Consider the following 18,080-nt stretch of genomic DNA (forward strand, 5'->3'; position numbering starts at 1 on the left):
GAGAACATGCAAACTCCACACGGAAAGATCCCGATTGAACTCGGGATCCAGATTGAACTCAGGACTACTCAGGACCTTCGTATTGTGAGGCACCCCTGTCCCACCGTGCTGCCCGCTTTGGAATATTTTCTTGTAAAAATACTATGGAGCGTTTGTCCCGCCATGGGTGCCATGTCTGACGTTACGACGCATGTTGCATATAACGTCATTACAGCTCAAAGGAATCGTTTTTTAAAAACGGCAAGCGATTCCATTAAATTGATACTCTACTCACGTTATTAAAAAAAATCCCAGGGAGTTTGTGAGTTTGTTCAGATACAACCGAGATTAAGGGGAACATTGCTTGTGTGTCACATCTCTAATGTTATTGTTCTTTTTCCAGCCCTCTAAATTCCCCTTGATAAAATCATGCCTTTACTCCATCTGTCCTCAGGTGCACTCCCAGGATGCGTACTTGAGAGGAAATGAGTCATATTCAGATGAGGCCAAGGACATTCCGGAAACCCTTTTTCAATATTGTTTTTCTACAAGTCCCAAGTCCAATCCTTCACAGCCAAGACACAAGCTCAGTAGTCCACTGGACAACTGGGAGCACAGACCTTGCCCAACTACTTCACCAATGGACCATCACCTTTCTATTGCGTCTCCTGAGGATGCCTGCAGCAACGTTTTCACGTCAGTGAGCCCCCTTGGCAATGCTTCTTTAGCCATCAGTGCACTAGACTTTCACATTGCCAACCACTATGCTGCAATCGCATCAGCAACTTTGCCCCCACGACGAAAGAGCAGCCTGTCAGCCCCTGGTGACGTTCATATTGATTCTTTCTGCCACCAAGGACTTTCAGACTTCCAGGCTGAGGTGTATGAGCACCTGTCACCCCGCAAGTGGAGTACACACCAGGATTGTTTAGCAGAACAGGATTTGGGCACAAGACCTCCATCTGCCTCTGCACAAAGAAATCTGAGAGAGAGCCTGTTCTGTCATCATCAAGCTGATGCAGTTTCCAATCGTTCCTATTGGCTGAGAGACTGGGGGGGTTTAAGGCCAGGAAGGACATCATGCTCTGAGAGTTTGCTGTCAGCTTATGCAGAGTATGAGCATAACTATGACCGTTCTATAGAAACCTTAGCAAAAGCCTCTGCAGTCATAACATCATCCCCAGACCACTCTTTAGAAAATTCTCATGTAACAAGAATCTGCGAACGACTTGAGCACCAAAGTCCAGAAAACTTTCTTTCCTGTACAGTATCTCCTTGTGGTAAGCAAGCTGGTCAGCAAGAAGCTGAACCCCAAACAAGGGGACTAAGGAATGAGGTAATGGTCCACAAAAATGGCCTCCTCCTCCAGCCAGTGCTGGCTCTGAGAGAGCCCTACAACATGGACCCGCACTCGAGCCTCAGCCCCGAAATTAGAAGCAATGCGTCTGCGAATAAAGTAGGAGTGGTGATGCGACCCAAGTCCACTCCCAACCGACCTGTATCAGAGGGCCGAGCTCAAACAGGGCATGACAGGGACGTAATCTCCATGATCAGTCTAAATCAAGATGTCCTGAAGAATAATAAAAACCCTGCCACAACTTTAAATCCACGGTCACTTGAGTCCCCCTCTCCCGTGTCTGTTGGTCCTTGTGCCAGTCGCAGAACTAAAGGAAGTCTGGCCCAGCAGGCATATGACTCCCTGTCGTCCATTCCCTTCCTAGGTTTGTGGGTTTTCATTATATTTTAGTCTCTTTGCCATATAATGAGTATTTGATACAAAAAAACAAAAACGCATCTGTTTCATACAATCGTGATTGGGAAAGAACATCAGGCATAAAGTATGCTGCTACACTGGTACCTTGACAAGGTACACTAGTACCTTGACTTACATGTGTCCCACTTATAGTTCTTTTGCGATACAAGATCTCTATCTGCTAATTGTTGGACTTGTTAGCAAAGGTTAAGGTTACAAAACTCTCCCCAATGAGTTGACATCGCAAATGTCACAGTGAACCCCGTAAGATCTGACCGAGGCAACGGGTGTCCCTAATACAGTAGCTGGAAAGACTTGAAAAGATTAAGCGAGGATAACTTTTTTTATTCCCCGACCGTAGGAACAAAGAAAGTGAGCATGAAGGACAGTCTTGAGAAAAATAAACTCGGGAACTATTAATTGAAAGAAAGAAACACGACGTCAAAAGAATACGATTAAGCTGGGTGTAGCCAACTTGGCTAAGCAGTACGAGAAATAATTTGCCAGAAACAACAGTACCATAAATTCCGGACTAAAAACCGTCACTTTTTCCCCACACTTTCAACTCTGTGGAACATAAGACGCTAACGGCAGTGATAAAAATACATATGTAGACGTTGCGTACTTGCAGTCCCGCTAATACATACGCCAGATGCCAGTTGTGCGGAGTTGACAAAGGTTTTAATGATTGTCTTTTCAAGCTCTTCAGACAGAACTGTTTTTCCATATTTTGCGGTCTCTCCACTACTCCTCCTCCTCCTGCACCCGGCCGCTCACTGTTAAAGACAACAGATGATTAGATTAACACGTACCACATGTGAAATCTAATCACCTTCCAGTTGTGTCTCGCCATCAGCCCCTACCATATGGTGCTCGTCCTCAGCTCCATGGACAGCGGCGGTGACCTTTGCTCCTGCAAGCGCGCTGGCCGCAACTCCCTCCACAATATATTTTTAAAAACAGGCTAAATTTTTGTTTTGGACGAGCGGGTGCTGCAGTGTCCTTCCATTTATCAGTGGAGGGTTTTTTTTATTCAAACGATGTGCTGTTCAATCTTTTGTGTTCCATTCGTATGAATTCTTCATTAATCACTCCAAGCAACGTTTTTAAGTTTTACAGTATGACTAAAACTGTCCATAATTATTAAACCGTCCCATGTGTGGCGTCTGCAAGAGGGTATTCATGCATATTTGTGTGCGCTATCGCAATGTAAATGTTGCTAGCGTCGTTAGCATTAGCTAATATGCTTCCACTTTTACGGGTGTCTGTGTTAGTATTGTTACCTTACAACAGCATTTATTTTTGTATTGTTTCAAGTTCAAAAATGTCTCCGTAAACTCCCCAAAACGTCACCGGTTGTGGGTCCGAGAACGATGACTTCTATTTTGTTTGATCAGCCGTTTTACTGCCATGTTATTGATTGATTGGTTGAAACTTTTATTAGTAGATTGCACAGTACGGTACATATTCCGTACAGGTGACCACTAAATGGTAACACCCGAATAAGTTTTACAACTTGTTTAAGTCGGGGTTCACTTTAATCAATTCATGGCTACAGACATCATTTGAAAACAATTAATGTAAATAAACATTTACAAAAACATTCGTATTAGTATTTATCTGCGGCTAATAGTCTGGTGCAGTTGATGTATGGATAAACCATCTTTTCTTCTCAAATTTAGTGGCTGCTCTCAAAAGTCCGAAATATAAGGTAGTTTTTTGTAGGGAAATGGTATTGCTGCTGGTACAATATTTGCTATTTCTATTTGACAAAGTTTATTTGTCAAATAGAAATTTGACATAGCATGTGGCCCTCGGGCAAATTACAGCCCGAGCGCCACATGCAGCCCGTTTAGCTTTTCATTTTGGCCCGCCGGACATTACCAAATAATTTTTTTAGATCTTTAAGATGGAAAGTGTAGCTGCCATTATGATCTTTTGAAATGACCGTAAGTCTTGAAATATACAAAGTATTTCAATGGTTGGAATCGGCGCTTTTGCATGATATACTAGTTACTATGGTACCACAGAGTGTTTCCGGAGCAGCCAGCCAGAAATACGGGCATCAGGGTCAGTCGCGGAACAACAGTTTTACGACAAAGTTCTAAAGCTTACTGATGTATCAGATACAGTATATCCGATTAGAGGTGGGTTTATTTTTTACCCTTTGCGTTCATATTTCGCCGTTTTTTCCATTTTTGTTGCTTTTCGCTTGATTGTAAAATATGTGAATGGCGAGTGGGTGTGACGTTCATACGTTGTCAATATTCAGTGTTTTATCGTTCGTAGTTAATATTGTAAATCCCACATTCTGTCAGGACGTGAACTATGGCAGGGTTTGTTTTCCCGAGATGCAAAGAAATTAATATGGACATGATGTGAAGGTAGGGACATGATTTAATTTTACTATAAAAAAGGAACAAAGTGTTAAGCTAAGTTCAAGGGTGGACCCCGGGATGCAGAGAATGGAAAAGGCAAGGTGTGCAACAAAAAATGAAAATATTTAATAAGTCCAAAATGGTAACAAAGGGTGATCGGGCAAAGGTGCACACCATGGGAAATTTAACAAAAGTAGTCTCTTTCAGAGGTTGGCGGAGTAAAGGCCAGGATGCACAGAGCATGCCAAAAATAGTTCTCTCAAAACAAGGTGGCTAGGAAACAAAAACACAACAAGGTGAAGATTAACAGGAATATGCGAAGGCAACATACCAGGGAAGCTGAATCATGGTAGCACATGTCAGAGCGGGGTTCAGGAACAATAACCGGCAGGGACCAGCTGGCGGAGACGCGCTTAAATGCTACCGGGAAGTGATTAGCAGCAGGTGTGCCTCGTTGGGGACAAAAAGACTGGGGGAAGAAACTGACAAACCAATAGAGAAGGCAGGGAGAAGACAACAAACACAACAACAAAGGGTGCCAACAAAAGGCGCGCACAAGGCGGAAAACAAACTTGGCTTTGAATACAATAAACTAGCACTTGGGCAAAAGCTATGGACATGAAAACAAAAACACTTATTGTGAAATGAAAATAGACAAAAACTCACTTGGCATGGAACTACGGTAGCATGGGTAACATCGGGATCAGAAGTCCAACAGAGTTAATGTCTCCACAACGACCAACAGAAAAAGACAGGCTTTAAATAACAGTGACATGATTGGTGACAGGTGTGTGAGTCCAAACATGGAACAGGTGAAACTAATGGGTAACTATGGAAACAAGACAAGGGAGACAAAACATAACTTAAACCATACATGATCCCAGACATGACACATTCTTTACTTTCATGTACATTCTGGCTGTCTCATTCAGTAAAAAAATGTTAAATTCGATTCCGTTTTTAGCATTCAATCAGACATTATTGTGAGGTTTTGTGTCAGTGTTCCGGAAAATTTTTCATGGTGACAAAAACAAACAAGAGTGCACAATGAGTCCAAAACCAAACAGAACGTTACCACAAAACATGACGAGATGGCAGTCACACATAAGAGATACGTGTAGACTGCAATATGATGGCGGAAGACAACAGCAAAACTTTAAATGCGAATATAGAACATTACACACGGCGCTCTAAAATCCGTCAAAATGTTTTAGTTTTATTATGACTTCAGTAAGCTTGAGTCTTGGGTCCAAAACCAAACAGAACGTGACCACAAAACATGACAACAACGGCAGTGACTAGGATGACAGAAGAGGGGATCGAACCTGGAACCCTCAAGTTGCTCGGTCTAGCAACTGAGCTGTACCGCCCCAAGTACTCTCAACCATATGGATCAAAAGTATCGGGGCACTCGGGCCATTACTTTTGGCCCTCCGATGAGGTGGCGACTTATCCAGGGTGTACGACGCCTTCCAAATGCAGCTGAGATAGGCTCCAGCGTAGAAAATGGATGGATGAATGGATAGCTCATTTGGGAATGTGATGCCTGCAACATGTTGAAAAAGTGTTCCGTTTTGTATTTGAATACATAACATTTTGTTGATAGCAAAATGTTTAAATGCATGCGTTTTCGACTATTTTAAATTTGTCATTTTTTTACATGTTATGCATTTTTTTTGTACACATACACAAATCTAATGTATATTTCCCCTACTTGGATTTTAGGGTTATTGGGTAACGATGCTTAATATCTTAAAACGCACTGGCAGTCCCTCTAAATCCGGCCTAGGCAATTATTTTGACTCTGGGGGCCACATTTAGAGAAAAAAAATGTGTCTGGGGGGGCGGTATATCTGTTTTTAGGGACACTCATACAAAACCTCACAATAATGTCTGATTGAATGCTAAAAACGTTATGACAGGCCGCCTTAAAAAAACCGTAATGGAATTTTACATTTTTCTACGAACGATAAAACACTGAATATTGACAAAATATGAATGTCACACCCCCTTGAAAAGCTTAACGGGCCGCATGTGGCTCCCGGGCCTTAATTTGCCCAAGTCTGCTCGAAATAAAGCTGAAAAAAAATATATATATATATAAATATATAAAAACACGTGCCAAAGTAGTTGGGAAAGGGCATGTTCACCACTGTGTTACATCACCTTTTCTTTTAACAACACTCAATAAACGTTTGGGAACTGAGGAAACTAATTGTTGAAGCTTTGAAAGTGGAATTATTTCCCATTCTAGTTTTATGTAAAACTTCAGTGGTTCAACAGTCCGGGGTCTCCGCTGTCGTATTTTACGTTTCATAATGCACCACACATTTTCGATGGGAGATACGTCTGGACTACAGGCGGGCCAGGAAAGTACCCGCACTCTTTTACTACGAAGCCACGCTGTTGTATCACGTGCCGAATGTGGCTTGGTATTGTCTTGCTGAAATAAGCAGGGGCTTCCATGAAAAAGACAACGCTTAGATGGCAGCATATGTTGTTCCAAAACCTGCATGTACCTTTCAGCATTAATGGTGCCTTCACAGATGTGTAAGTTACCCACGCCTTGGGCACTAATGCACCCCCATACCATCACAGATGCTAGCTTTTGAACTTTGCATCGATAACAGCCTGGATGGTTCGCTTCCCCTTTGGTCCGGATGACACGATGTTGAATATTTCCAAAAACAATTTCAAATGTAGACTCGTCACACCACAGAACATTTTTCCACTTTGCATCAGTCTATCTTAGATGATCTCGAGCCCAAGGAAGCCGGCGGCGTTTCTGGATGTTGTTGATAAATGGCTTTCGCTTTGCATAGTAGAGCTTTAACCTGCACTTACAGATATAGCGACGAACTGTATTTAGTGACAGTGGTTTTCTGAAGTGTTCCTGGGCCCATGTGGTGATATCCTTTAGAGATTGATGTCGGTTTTTGATACAGTGCCGTCTGAGGGATCGAAGGTCACGGGCATTCAATGTTGGTTTCCGGCCATGCCTCTTACGTGGAAGGGGGGTGTCTCGCTGTGGAGTTTACAGTTACGGGAGCATAATTAAGCCCCGAACAGGCTTACATCACGACTAACGTGTCACACGTCCGATTCACCCAGCGACTCTGTCGAAGTATCAGCGCCGGGGTCTAGTGAATCGCGGTTTTGTATTTTCGCTCGGTCCTTCGGCGGAGTGCTTTGGAAGCTACTGGGATCCTTCGGAAGCTACCAAACCGCTCATCTCCCGGGCGCCGAGGGAGGCAGCGAGAGAGAGACACACAGACAGTGACAGAGGCGAGCAAGGGAGGGAGGAAGAGCGCGTGCTGGTCTGGTAGAAAAGAGGAAAAACATTTCTCTGCTTGCATCACGCAAGTGACGTCATTATATTCGACCCTCGAGAGCCACATATCACACCGTGATTGGTAGATTCTTTCAGCTCCGCACACAATGCTGTCAAGCGCCATTCGTATAAAACTCACAAGCTTCATCGACATTAAACTTTCATATTAAGGTAGGGGCCGCGTGTTTGAGACCCCTGCTCAAAAATGAATGTTCTTGCAGCGTTATGCTCTTTTGTAGTATTTTCTCAAAATTAATGATGGTTTATGAATACTTTCTATCGGCATTTTCATCCACCAATCTTACTTTTGTTCTTGTTTTGTATGTCAGGTAGTATTAAACGACGCCGCTCATCATATTTGCTGGCCATTACGACGGAGAGGTCCAAGTCCTGTGATGAAGGTCTGAACACCTTCAGGGAAGAAGGACATGTTTTATCGTAAGCTCCAACACTCGGCTTTTAAATGTTTTGTTCCAGGAATGTATTTCCATGTAGTTTTAAATGCCTCATTGTCTATTCCTGTAAACAAAACCCAAACCCAGTGAAGTTGGCACGTTGTGTAAATGGTAAATAACAACAGAATTCAGCTTATATTCAATTGAATAGACTGCAAAAACAAGATACTTAACGTACAAACTGAGAAAAAAAATATTTTTTTTTGCAAATAATCAGTATAACTTGGAATTTAATGACAGCAACACATTGCAAAAAAGTTGTCACAGGGGCATTTTTACCACTGTGTTACATGGCCTTTCCTTTTAACAACACTCAGTAAACGTTTGGGAACTGAGGAGAACAATTTTTTAAGTTTTTCAGGTGGAATTCTTTCCCATTCTTGCGTGATGTACAGCTTAAGTTGTTCAACAGTCTCCGTTGTGGTATTTCACGCTTCATAATGCGCCACACATATTCATGGGGAGACAGGTCTGGACTACAGGCAGGCCAGTCTAGTACCTGCACTCTTTTACTATGAAACCACGCCGTTGTAACACGAGGCTTGGCATTGTCTTGCTGAAATAAGCAGGGGTGTCCATGATAACGTTGCTTGGATGGCAATATATGTTGCTCCAAAACCTGTATGTACCATTCAGCATTAATGGTGCCTTCACAGATTTGTAAGTCATCCATGCCTTGGGCACTATTACACCCCCATACCATCACAGATGCTGGCTTTTGAACCTTGCACCTATAGCCGTCTGAATGGTTCTGTTCCTCTTTGATTCAGAGGACACAACGTCCACGGTTTACAGACCACAGAAAAATTTCCACTTTGCATTAGTCCATTCATGAGCTCGGGCCCAGCGAAGTATTTCTGGGTGTTGTTGATAAATGACTTTGGCTTTGCATTGTCGAGTTTTAACTTGCACTTACAGATGTAGCGACCAACTGTAGTTACTGACAGCGGTTTTCTGAAGTGCTCCTGAGCCCAGGTGGTGATGTCCTTTACACACTGATGTCGCTTTTTGACCCGGTACCGCCTGAGGGATCGAAGGTCATGGGCATTCAATGTCGGTTTTTGGCCTTGCCGCTTATGTGCAGTGGTTTCTCTAAGTTCTCTGGAACTTTTGATGATATTTACCGACCGGAGATGGTGAAATTCCTAAATTCCTTGCAATAGCTGGTTGAGAAATGTTGTTCTTAAACTGTTCGACAGTTTGCTCACACATTTGTTCACAAAGTGGTGACCCTCGCCCCATGCTTGTTTGGAAGCTGTTTTTGTGCCCAATCATGGCACCCACCTGTTCCCAATTAGCGTGTCCACCTGTGGGATGTTCCAAATAAGTGTGTGATGAGCATTCCTCACTTTTCTCAGTCTTTTTGACACTTGTGCCAGCTTTTTTGAAACATGTTGCAGGCATCAACTTCCAAATGAGCTAATATTTGCTAAAAACAACAATGTTTTCCAATTCAAACGTTAAGTATCTTGTCTTTGCAGTCTATTCAATTGAATTTATGTTCAAAAAGATTTGCAAATCATTGTATTTTGTTTTTATTTACCATTTACACAACGTGCCAACTCCACTGGTTTTGGGTTTTGCACAATGTAATCATACAGTATCATATTTGATGCTTGAACATAAGATGGAATTTGTTCGCATTGTCTTTCACAGAAAACTACCAAAAAGAGTCAAGAGCTTTTTCATCAATGAGGTGAGTTTTTGTCACTGTGTTTTGTAGCAAATACTGCCTATTTATAAAAAAATTAAAATAAAAGTACAAAATACTGTATATTTGTTATTGGTCAATCTAAATAAAAAAAACTGTTGATGAATGCAATGCATTGTGTTAGTCTCTCGAGAGCTTGAAAGCACAGGAGGAAGCCCGGTCCAAACATCACTCCACTTCTGAACTGGGGACAATCCATTTCAGCAACACCCGCGTGGAAGGCTGGCTCCACTACAAACAGATTCTCACAGAAAAGGGCAAGGTAAAAAAAACAAAAATCCGATTGCACTTAATGATGCATGCCTATTGGTGATAAGGTTTATGCCAGGGGTCATCAACCTTTTTTGAAACCAAGAGCTACTTCTTGGGTACTGATTAATGCGAAGGGCTACCAGTTGGATACACACTTAAATAAATTGCCAGAAATAGCCAATTTGTTCAATTTACTTTTAATAAATAAATGTATGTATATATATAAAAATGGGTATTTCTGTCTGTCATTCTGTCGTACAGTTTTTTTCCTTTTACGGAAGATTTTTTTTGTAGAGAATAAATGATGAAAAAACACTTAATTGAACGGTTTAAAAGAGGAGAAAACAGGAAAAAAAAGAAAATAATATTTTGAAACATAGTTTATCTTCACTTTCCACTCTTTAAAATTCAAAATTCAACCAAAAAAAGAAAGGAAAAACTAGCTAATTCGAATCTTTTTGAAAAAATTTAAAAAAAATAATTTATGGAACATCATTAGTAATTTTTCCTGATTAAGATTAATTTTAGAATTTTGATGACATGTTTTAAATAGGTTAAAATCCAATCCGCACTTTGTTAGAATATATAACAAATTGGACCAAGCTATATTTCTAACAAAGACAAAACATTATTTTTTCAGGATTTTCCGGAACAAATTTTTTAAAAGAAATTCAAAATACTTTGAAATCAGATTTTAATTTGATTCTACAGATTTTCTAGATTTGCCGGAATATTTTTTTTGAATTTTAATCAAAATAAGTTTGAAGAAATATTTCACAAATATTCTTTGTTGAAAAAACAGAAGCTAAAATGAAGAATTAAATTAAAATGTATTTATTATTCTTTACAATAAAAAAACATTTACTTGAACATTGATTTGAATTCTCAGGAATGAAGAGGAAGGAATTTAAAAGGTATGTGTGTTTAAAAATCCTAAAATCATTTTTAAGGTTGTATTTTTTCTCAAAAATTGTCTTTCTGAAAGTTTTAAGAAGCAAAGTAAAAAAATAAATTAATTGATTTAAACAAGTGAAGACCAACTCTTTAAAATATTTTCTTGAATTTTCAAATTCTATTTGAGTTTTGTCTCTCTTAGAATTAAAAATGTCGAGCAAAGCGAGACCAGCTTGCTAATAAATAAATAAAATTTTAAAACATAGAGGCAGCTCACTGGTAAGTGCTGCTATTTGAGCTATTTTTAGAACAAGCCAGTGGGCGACTCATCTGGTCCTTACGGGCGACCTGGTGCCTGCGGGCACCGAGGGCACCGCGTTGGTGACCCCTGGTTTATGCAGTCATGAAAGCCACAATTGATTACGGTCATGGTTATAACTATAGATGTCCGATATTGGCTTTTTTGCCGATATTCCGATATCGTCCAACTCTTAATTACCGATTCCGATATCAACACATACCGATATATACGGTCGTGGAATTAACACGTTATTATGCCTAATTTTGTTGTGATGCCCCGCTGGATGCAATGTAACAAGGTTTTCCAAAAATAAATCAACTCAAGTTATGGAAAAAAAATGCCAACGTGTCACATCTATGGGATCATGTTTTGTTTTGGTAATGTTTGGTTTTGTTTTTTGGATATTCAATTCTTGTTCCTGCACTTCCTTGTTTGTCTTATTACCATAGCAACTCATTATTTTTCACCTTGTCCTCATGTCACGCCCATGTCCTCATGTCTCACTCCTGTTTGCACTCATCATAGCTATTATTTAAACCGGAAGTTGCCAGGAAGTCAGCCTGGCGACTTTATACACATACTTCCTTCATACCATGCCTTGCTGTTTAATCCCCTGTGCCCATGCCACCTAAGTTTTTGGTATTTTTTAGTTTTTCCTTTGTGCTTTGTTTGTTTTCATAGTCTAGTTTTGTACCGCCATTGTACGCGCCTTTTGTTTGCCTTTTTTTGTAGTTTGTTAGAGTATAAATAAATATGTACTTTCATTCACACCTTGCTCGTGCCAACTTTTCTTTGCGTCGGAAAACAATCCTCCTCGTAGTCCAAGTCCTGCCAACATGGCACTGCCATATTTATTATTGAAGTCACAAAGTGCATTATTTTTTTTTTTTAAACATGCCCCAAAACAGCAGCTTGGAATTCGGGACATGCTCTCCCTGAGATAATCCTGATACCCACCACAACTACAGGAAATACAATACTTTGAATTTCACAAAGTGCATTATTTTTTTTTAAACATGCCTCAAAACAACAGCTACAAAAACAATGGAGGCACACAGCTTCAGTCCAGAGTATACTAGAGTAATAAAGTAAACAATCACATAGTCCTCCTTTAGTGCAAGACTGCCTGGCATACTGTATAACAGGAAATTATAAACTGGGCTCAATCTGCCCTGCTCTAATGTATTTGTATGAGTAACACAAATGTTCTGCAAGCTAGTGGTGAGTGCTTGAAGTGGCTTCGCAGTCAGCCAGAGCTTCTGAAATGCTGCGTTGAGACAGGGCAGCTCCGTTCACCGCCAGCTGCAAAGTGTGCGCCATGCAGGGCAGACTAGCCACACCAAACTCCACCATAGCTTTTGCCACAATACGTGCATTGTCCCTGGCAATGCACCTGGGCTTTCACCCCGAGGTGGTTTTTGTTGTATTTTTGTTTTTTCTCGGCGGAGTCTTTAAGCGACAGCCGTGTGGTACTACTTTTTTTCGGTGTTTGCGTTTCATCTGTCTTCCGCTTGTATTCATCGTTTATTTCCTTATGATTCTTGAAGATGTGGGTGATTAAATTGCTCGTATTCAAGGAAGACGTCCAGGTTCCTCCTCGCATAACCAACTTTTTGCAGTCATTGCAAATTGCCAGTTTTTTATCCGTCAGACACACTTTAAAATAATCCCAAAGCATAGACATGGTGTCGTTAGTCAGTCACCGAGCGAGCGGGCATGTTAGCCACGGCTACAGCACCGGCAACAACACACTCTTGTTTTTGGTATGCTCTGCACCGCTTTACTTTTTGAAACCGATACTGATAATTTCCGATATTACATTTTAAAGCATTTATTGCCGGATAATATCAGACATCTCTAGTTCTAACTTATATTTTCCCAGACATGTTTAACAAGTTACATTAAGAAACATTACGTGGTTACATTTGCACAATTCAAACGTATCTGTAAAAGGAGTATGAGAAACAGCGCTTTTATTCGATCCTACTTCTTCCCTGCCTTGTGTATTAATAATTCACTCACAACCTAACTTTTACAAACCATGTTGATTAAATTAAGTGAAGTGAATTATATTTATATAGCACTTTTTCTCTAATGACTCAAAGCGCTGTACATAGTGAAACCCAATATCTAAGTTACATTTAAACCAGTGTGGGTGGCACTGGGAGCCGGTGGGTAAAGTGTCTTGCCCAAGGCACTTCACCCACCTGTTCCCAATTAGCCTGTTCACCTGTACGAATGTTCCAAACAAGTGTTTGATGAGCATTCCTCAACTTTCTCAGTCTTTTTTGCCATCCGTGCCAGCTTTTTTGAACCAAATGAGCTAAAATTTGCAAAAAACAACACAATTTTCCAGTTTGAATGTTAAATATCTTGTCTTTGCAGTCTATTCAGTTGAATATAGGTTGAAAAGGATTTGCAAATCATTGTATTCGGTTTTTATTCGTCATGCCTGTAAATCAGTTTATGTTTGATCATGTTTATGTTTGGTTTTTGGACTCTTGTTTCCCGTTTTGCACTTCCTGATTTTGTTTGTCTCCATAGTTACGCATTAGTTTCCACCTGGTCTCCAAGTCACGCCCCTGCCCTCAGCCCCACACCTGTTTCTCATCACCATAGCCACTATTTAAGTCATTTGTTTTTTGTTCCTCGGCCTGGGAACTTTGCATTCTACTTCCTGCTTATGCTGTACTGCTTGCTAAATGTTGCTCCTGCCTTCATGCCATGCTATTCGGTTTTGTCCACGTCGAGTAAGTTTTTGTTATTTAAGCCATTGTGCTAGTTTTGTTTATAGTTCATTATTCATGCCATCGAGCAAGTGTTTTTGTTTCATGTTTGCATTTTGGACTCTGGTATTAGTACCTCGTAGTGAGTGCCCTTTGTTTGCTTTTTTTTGTATTTAATATAAATTAAACATGTACTTACACTTACGTCTCGCTCCTGCAAATTATCCTTTGCCTGGAAGAAGCAAAACAAATCCAAGTCAAAATCCAAAACGTGCCAATTTCACCGTTTTTTGCTATTTCATATATTTTGTGTCACTTTTTACACCCCAATGTTGATCATCTCTTGTTATTTTCCAGAAGGTCGGTGGTGGTATACGTCCTTGGAAACGCGTCTTTTCCGTGCTGCGTCCACACTGGGTCTTCCTTTACAAGGACAAACGAGAGGCGGTCCTCCACGGGGAAGTTGCCGGTCCAGGTCCGGACGAATACCCCCCGATCAGCATCTGTGGCTGCCTGGTCGACATTGCTTACAGCGAAACCAAGCGGAAGCACGCTCTGAGACTGACCACTCAGAACTTCTGCGAGTATCTGCTCCAGGCGGAGAGCAGGGAGGACATGTTGGCGTGGATCAAGCTCATCAGGGAGAACAGCAAAATGGACAATGAGGTCCAGATAGGTTCATTCTTGGGAAACCCAACTCAAACTCGGACTGACTGCTTTGTTGTTACTTTTTTCCGTATGTTGCAGGATGTCGGTTCATCAAGACAGGCTCTAATCAACAAAAAACTGAATGACTACAGGAAACACAGGTTGGCAATATAGCAGAACGTCTCCTTGGTTTGTTTGTTTTAGTGTTGTCCCGGTATTGGTACCAAAATATATTTCGATACTTTTCTACATAAAGGACACCACAAAAATTTGAATTATTGGCTTTATTTGTGGAACTTTGGACCAACTCTATACTCTCGGCAGGGTCCTTGAGTGTGCATGGGAGTTTGCCCAACCAGTCTACATGTGCTTTTTGGACTTGGAGAAGGCATTCGACCATGTCCCTCGGGAAGTCCTGTGGGGAGTGCTCAGACACTATGGGGTATCGGACTGTCTGAATGTGGCGGTCCTCTCTTTGTATGATCAGTGTCAGAGCTTAGTCCGCATTGCCGGCAGTAAGTCAGACCAGTTTCCAGTGAGGTTTGAACTCCGCCAAGGCTGGCCTTTGTCACCGATTCTGTTCATAACTTTTATTGACGGAATTTATGGATGCAGTCAAGTCGTTGAGGGGATCCGGTTTGTTGGCTGCAGGATTAGGTCTCTGCTTTTTTGCAGATAATGTGGTCCTAAAGGCTTCAACTGGCCAGGATCTTCAGCTCCCACTAGACCGGTTCGTAGCCGAGTGTGAAGCGACCGGGACGAGAATCCGCACCTCCAAGTCCGAGTCCATGGTTCTCGCCCGAAAAAGGGTGGAGTGCCATCTCCGGGTTGGGAAGGAGACCCTGCCCCAAGTGGAGGAGTTCAAGTAGCTCGGCGCCTTGTTCACGAGTGAGGGAAGAGTGGATGGTGCGGTCGACAGGCGGATCAGTGCGGCGTCTTCAGTAATGCGGACGCTGTATGGGTCCGTCATGGTGAAGAAGGAGCTGAGCCGGAAGGCAAAGCTCTTAATTTACCGGTCGATCTACGTTCCCATCCTCACCTATGGTCATGAGCTTTGGGTTATGACCGAAAGGACAAGATCACGGGTACAAGCGGCCGAAATGAGTTTCCTCCGCCAGGTGGCGGGGCTCTCCCTTAGAGATAGGGTGAGAAGCTCTGTCATCCGGGAGGAGCTCAAAGTAAAGCCGCTGCTCCTCCACATTGAGAGGAGCCAGATGAAGTGGTTCGGGCATCTGGTCAGGATGTCACCCGAACGCCAACGCCTATTTAGGGCACATCCGACCGGCCTGGGAACGCCTCGGGATCCCCCAGGAAGAGCTGGACGAAGTGGCTGGGGAGAGGGAAGTCTGGGCTTCCCTGCTTAGGCTGCTGCCCCCGTGACCCGACCTCGGATAAGCGGAAGAAGATGAATGGATGGATGGCTTTATTGGAACAAAACATCTTAGGGCACATTAAACATATGTTTCTTATTGCAAGTTTTTCCTAAAATAAAATAGTGAACATACTAGACAACTTGTCTTTTAGTATTAAGTAAACAAACAAAGGCTCCTAATTTAGCTGCTGACATATGCAGTAACATATTGTGTCATTTTCCATTTTATTGTTTTGTCAAAATTATTAAGGACAAGTGGTAGAAAATGGATTATTTATGTACTTGTTCATTTACTGTTAATATCTGCTTAGTTTCTCTTTTAACACGTTCTATCTACACTTCTGTTAAAAATGTAATAATCACTTTGTGGAATTACTTCACAGCACCGGAGCCAAAGCGTGTATGGGTTTTAACAAGGTTTTAATCATCAGATTGTTTTCATAAAGCGACTTTCCAGCCACGTCCATATCCTCTCTCCCCGTCCTGCTCCCGGCCGCTTACTGTTAAAGACAACAGGTGATTAGATTAACACATACCACCTTTAAAATCTAATCACCTGCCAGCCGTGTCTCACCGTCAGCACCATGGCCAGCGGCGGTGACTTTTCCTCCTACAGGCAGTGCTGACTACACCTCCCCCCAAACACTTATTTTTCTGTTATTTGGATACTTTACATTAGTTTTGGATGATACCACAAATTTGGGTATCAATCCGATAACAAGTAGTTACAGGATCATACATTGGTCACATTCAAAGTGTCCATGGACGTATTTCCTGAGTTTATAAACATAATATATATATATATTTTTTAAACGAAAAAAGATTTAGTGATGCCAAAAATATAAATGTAATCATAGAAGTATCGACACGATACGCTCCTGTACTTGGTATCATTACAGTGGATGTCAGGCGTAGATCCACCCATCCTCGTCCTGCATGGATGATACTTTTTTGAAACGTACTTTATTTGTCGCCATTGGGTCGAGGATTAGTGATTTAGAAGTAGCTAAAACACTGCGGATGGACGTTAGCCGCTAGCTATGTCTTGAAGCACCTCTTCCTGAGGGCCTTTCAGTGTTATAACTTCTGCTTTATTGTCAGTTTTTAAGTCAAAATGCGTCCATTCTCCGTTTTCTGTCTACACACTATGTCTGCTTGTAAGTACTCAGTGCGTGTGCGCTGCCGAACATGCTCCTCTGCCAGTAAAACCAGCAATGACACGACGTGACGTCAAAAACAGCTGTCATGCCTGTTACAAACCGGTACTTTTTTAGAGGCGGTATAGTACCGAATATGATTAATTAGTATCGCGGTACTATACTAGTAACTGTTTTAACGTACAACCGTAGTTCTTTTATTTGGAAGTCACTGTACATCCTTTTTTTCTGACCACCTTTACCTATTTTCACACAAATATAACAGGCCAGCTGTGTAAACACCAGCAAAAAAACAAAAAAAATAGGACTAAGAGCAATTGTCTGTTTTTGGAGTAATGCATGGAACAGCTAGAAGTCAAGTTGTGCTATTATTCAATTTTTATTGTTGTACATTAATACAACGTTGTTTGTCATTTGGAACAGTTTTTCAGGCAACCAACCGGATTCTTCTCCTGGAAGTCATCGTGGGATTCCCCCCTTCCTTTTAGCAAAGACTGAAAACACCACAGTGAATGCATCGTTCAAAACTGGTGGGTACGAATAGAATAGAATGGACTTTATTGTCATTATATTTGCATATAATGAGAATAAGGAAAACACGCTTTTTAATCGGTTTTGTGCTCCAAAAAAATGCCACCCCGAGCAATGTACAATAATAAAGTTTTATCTAATCTCAAATTTTCCAGACCATGGGGCGCACCTGGTTACAAGGCGCACTGCCGATGAGCGGGTCTATTCAGGTCTATTTTCATACAAAAGGCACACCGGATTATTGGGCGCATTAAAGGCCTACTGAAATAAGATTTTCTTATTAAAACGGGGATAGCAGGTCCATTCTATGTGTCATACTTGATCATTTCGCGATATTGCCATATTTTTGCTGAAAGGATTTAGTAGAGAACATCCACGATAAAGTTTGCAACTTTTGGTCGCTACTAAAAAAGCATCGCCTGTACCGGAAGTAGCAGACGATGTGCGTGTGACGTCACTGGTTGTGGAGCTCCTCACATCCTCACATTGTTTATAATCATAGCCACCAGCAGCAAGAGCGATTCGGACCGAGAAAGCGACGATTTCCCCATTAATTTGAGCGAGGATGAAAGATTCATGGATGAGGAAAGTT

The 18,080-nt window shown here is 41.5% G+C and overlaps 1 protein-coding gene across 4 annotated transcripts in view; it reads left to right on the forward strand.

Annotated features, from left to right (window-relative positions):
* The window catches only part of LOC133560912 (rho GTPase-activating protein 23-like), a 116,247-nt gene that overhangs the window by 69,929 nt on the left and 28,238 nt on the right, over positions 1–18,080 (forward strand). For all 4 annotated transcript variants that reach the window (XM_061913948.1, XM_061913946.1, XM_061913947.1 and 1 more), the window contains 7 exons: positions 434–1,700; positions 7,771–7,879; positions 9,553–9,592; positions 9,732–9,869; positions 14,138–14,446; positions 14,528–14,589; positions 17,381–17,487. In XM_061913948.1, coding sequence (XP_061769932.1) covers positions 434–1,700; positions 7,771–7,879; positions 9,553–9,592; positions 9,732–9,869; positions 14,138–14,446; positions 14,528–14,589; positions 17,381–17,487 — 2,032 coding nt within the window. The remainder of the gene's footprint in view (positions 1–433; positions 1,701–7,770; positions 7,880–9,552; positions 9,593–9,731; positions 9,870–14,137; positions 14,447–14,527; positions 14,590–17,380; positions 17,488–18,080) is intronic.

The sequence above is a fragment of the Nerophis ophidion genome, linkage group LG10 (genome assembly GCF_033978795.1).
Source record: "Nerophis ophidion isolate RoL-2023_Sa linkage group LG10, RoL_Noph_v1.0, whole genome shotgun sequence".
Classification (NCBI taxonomy): Eukaryota; Metazoa; Chordata; class Actinopteri; order Syngnathiformes; family Syngnathidae; genus Nerophis; species Nerophis ophidion.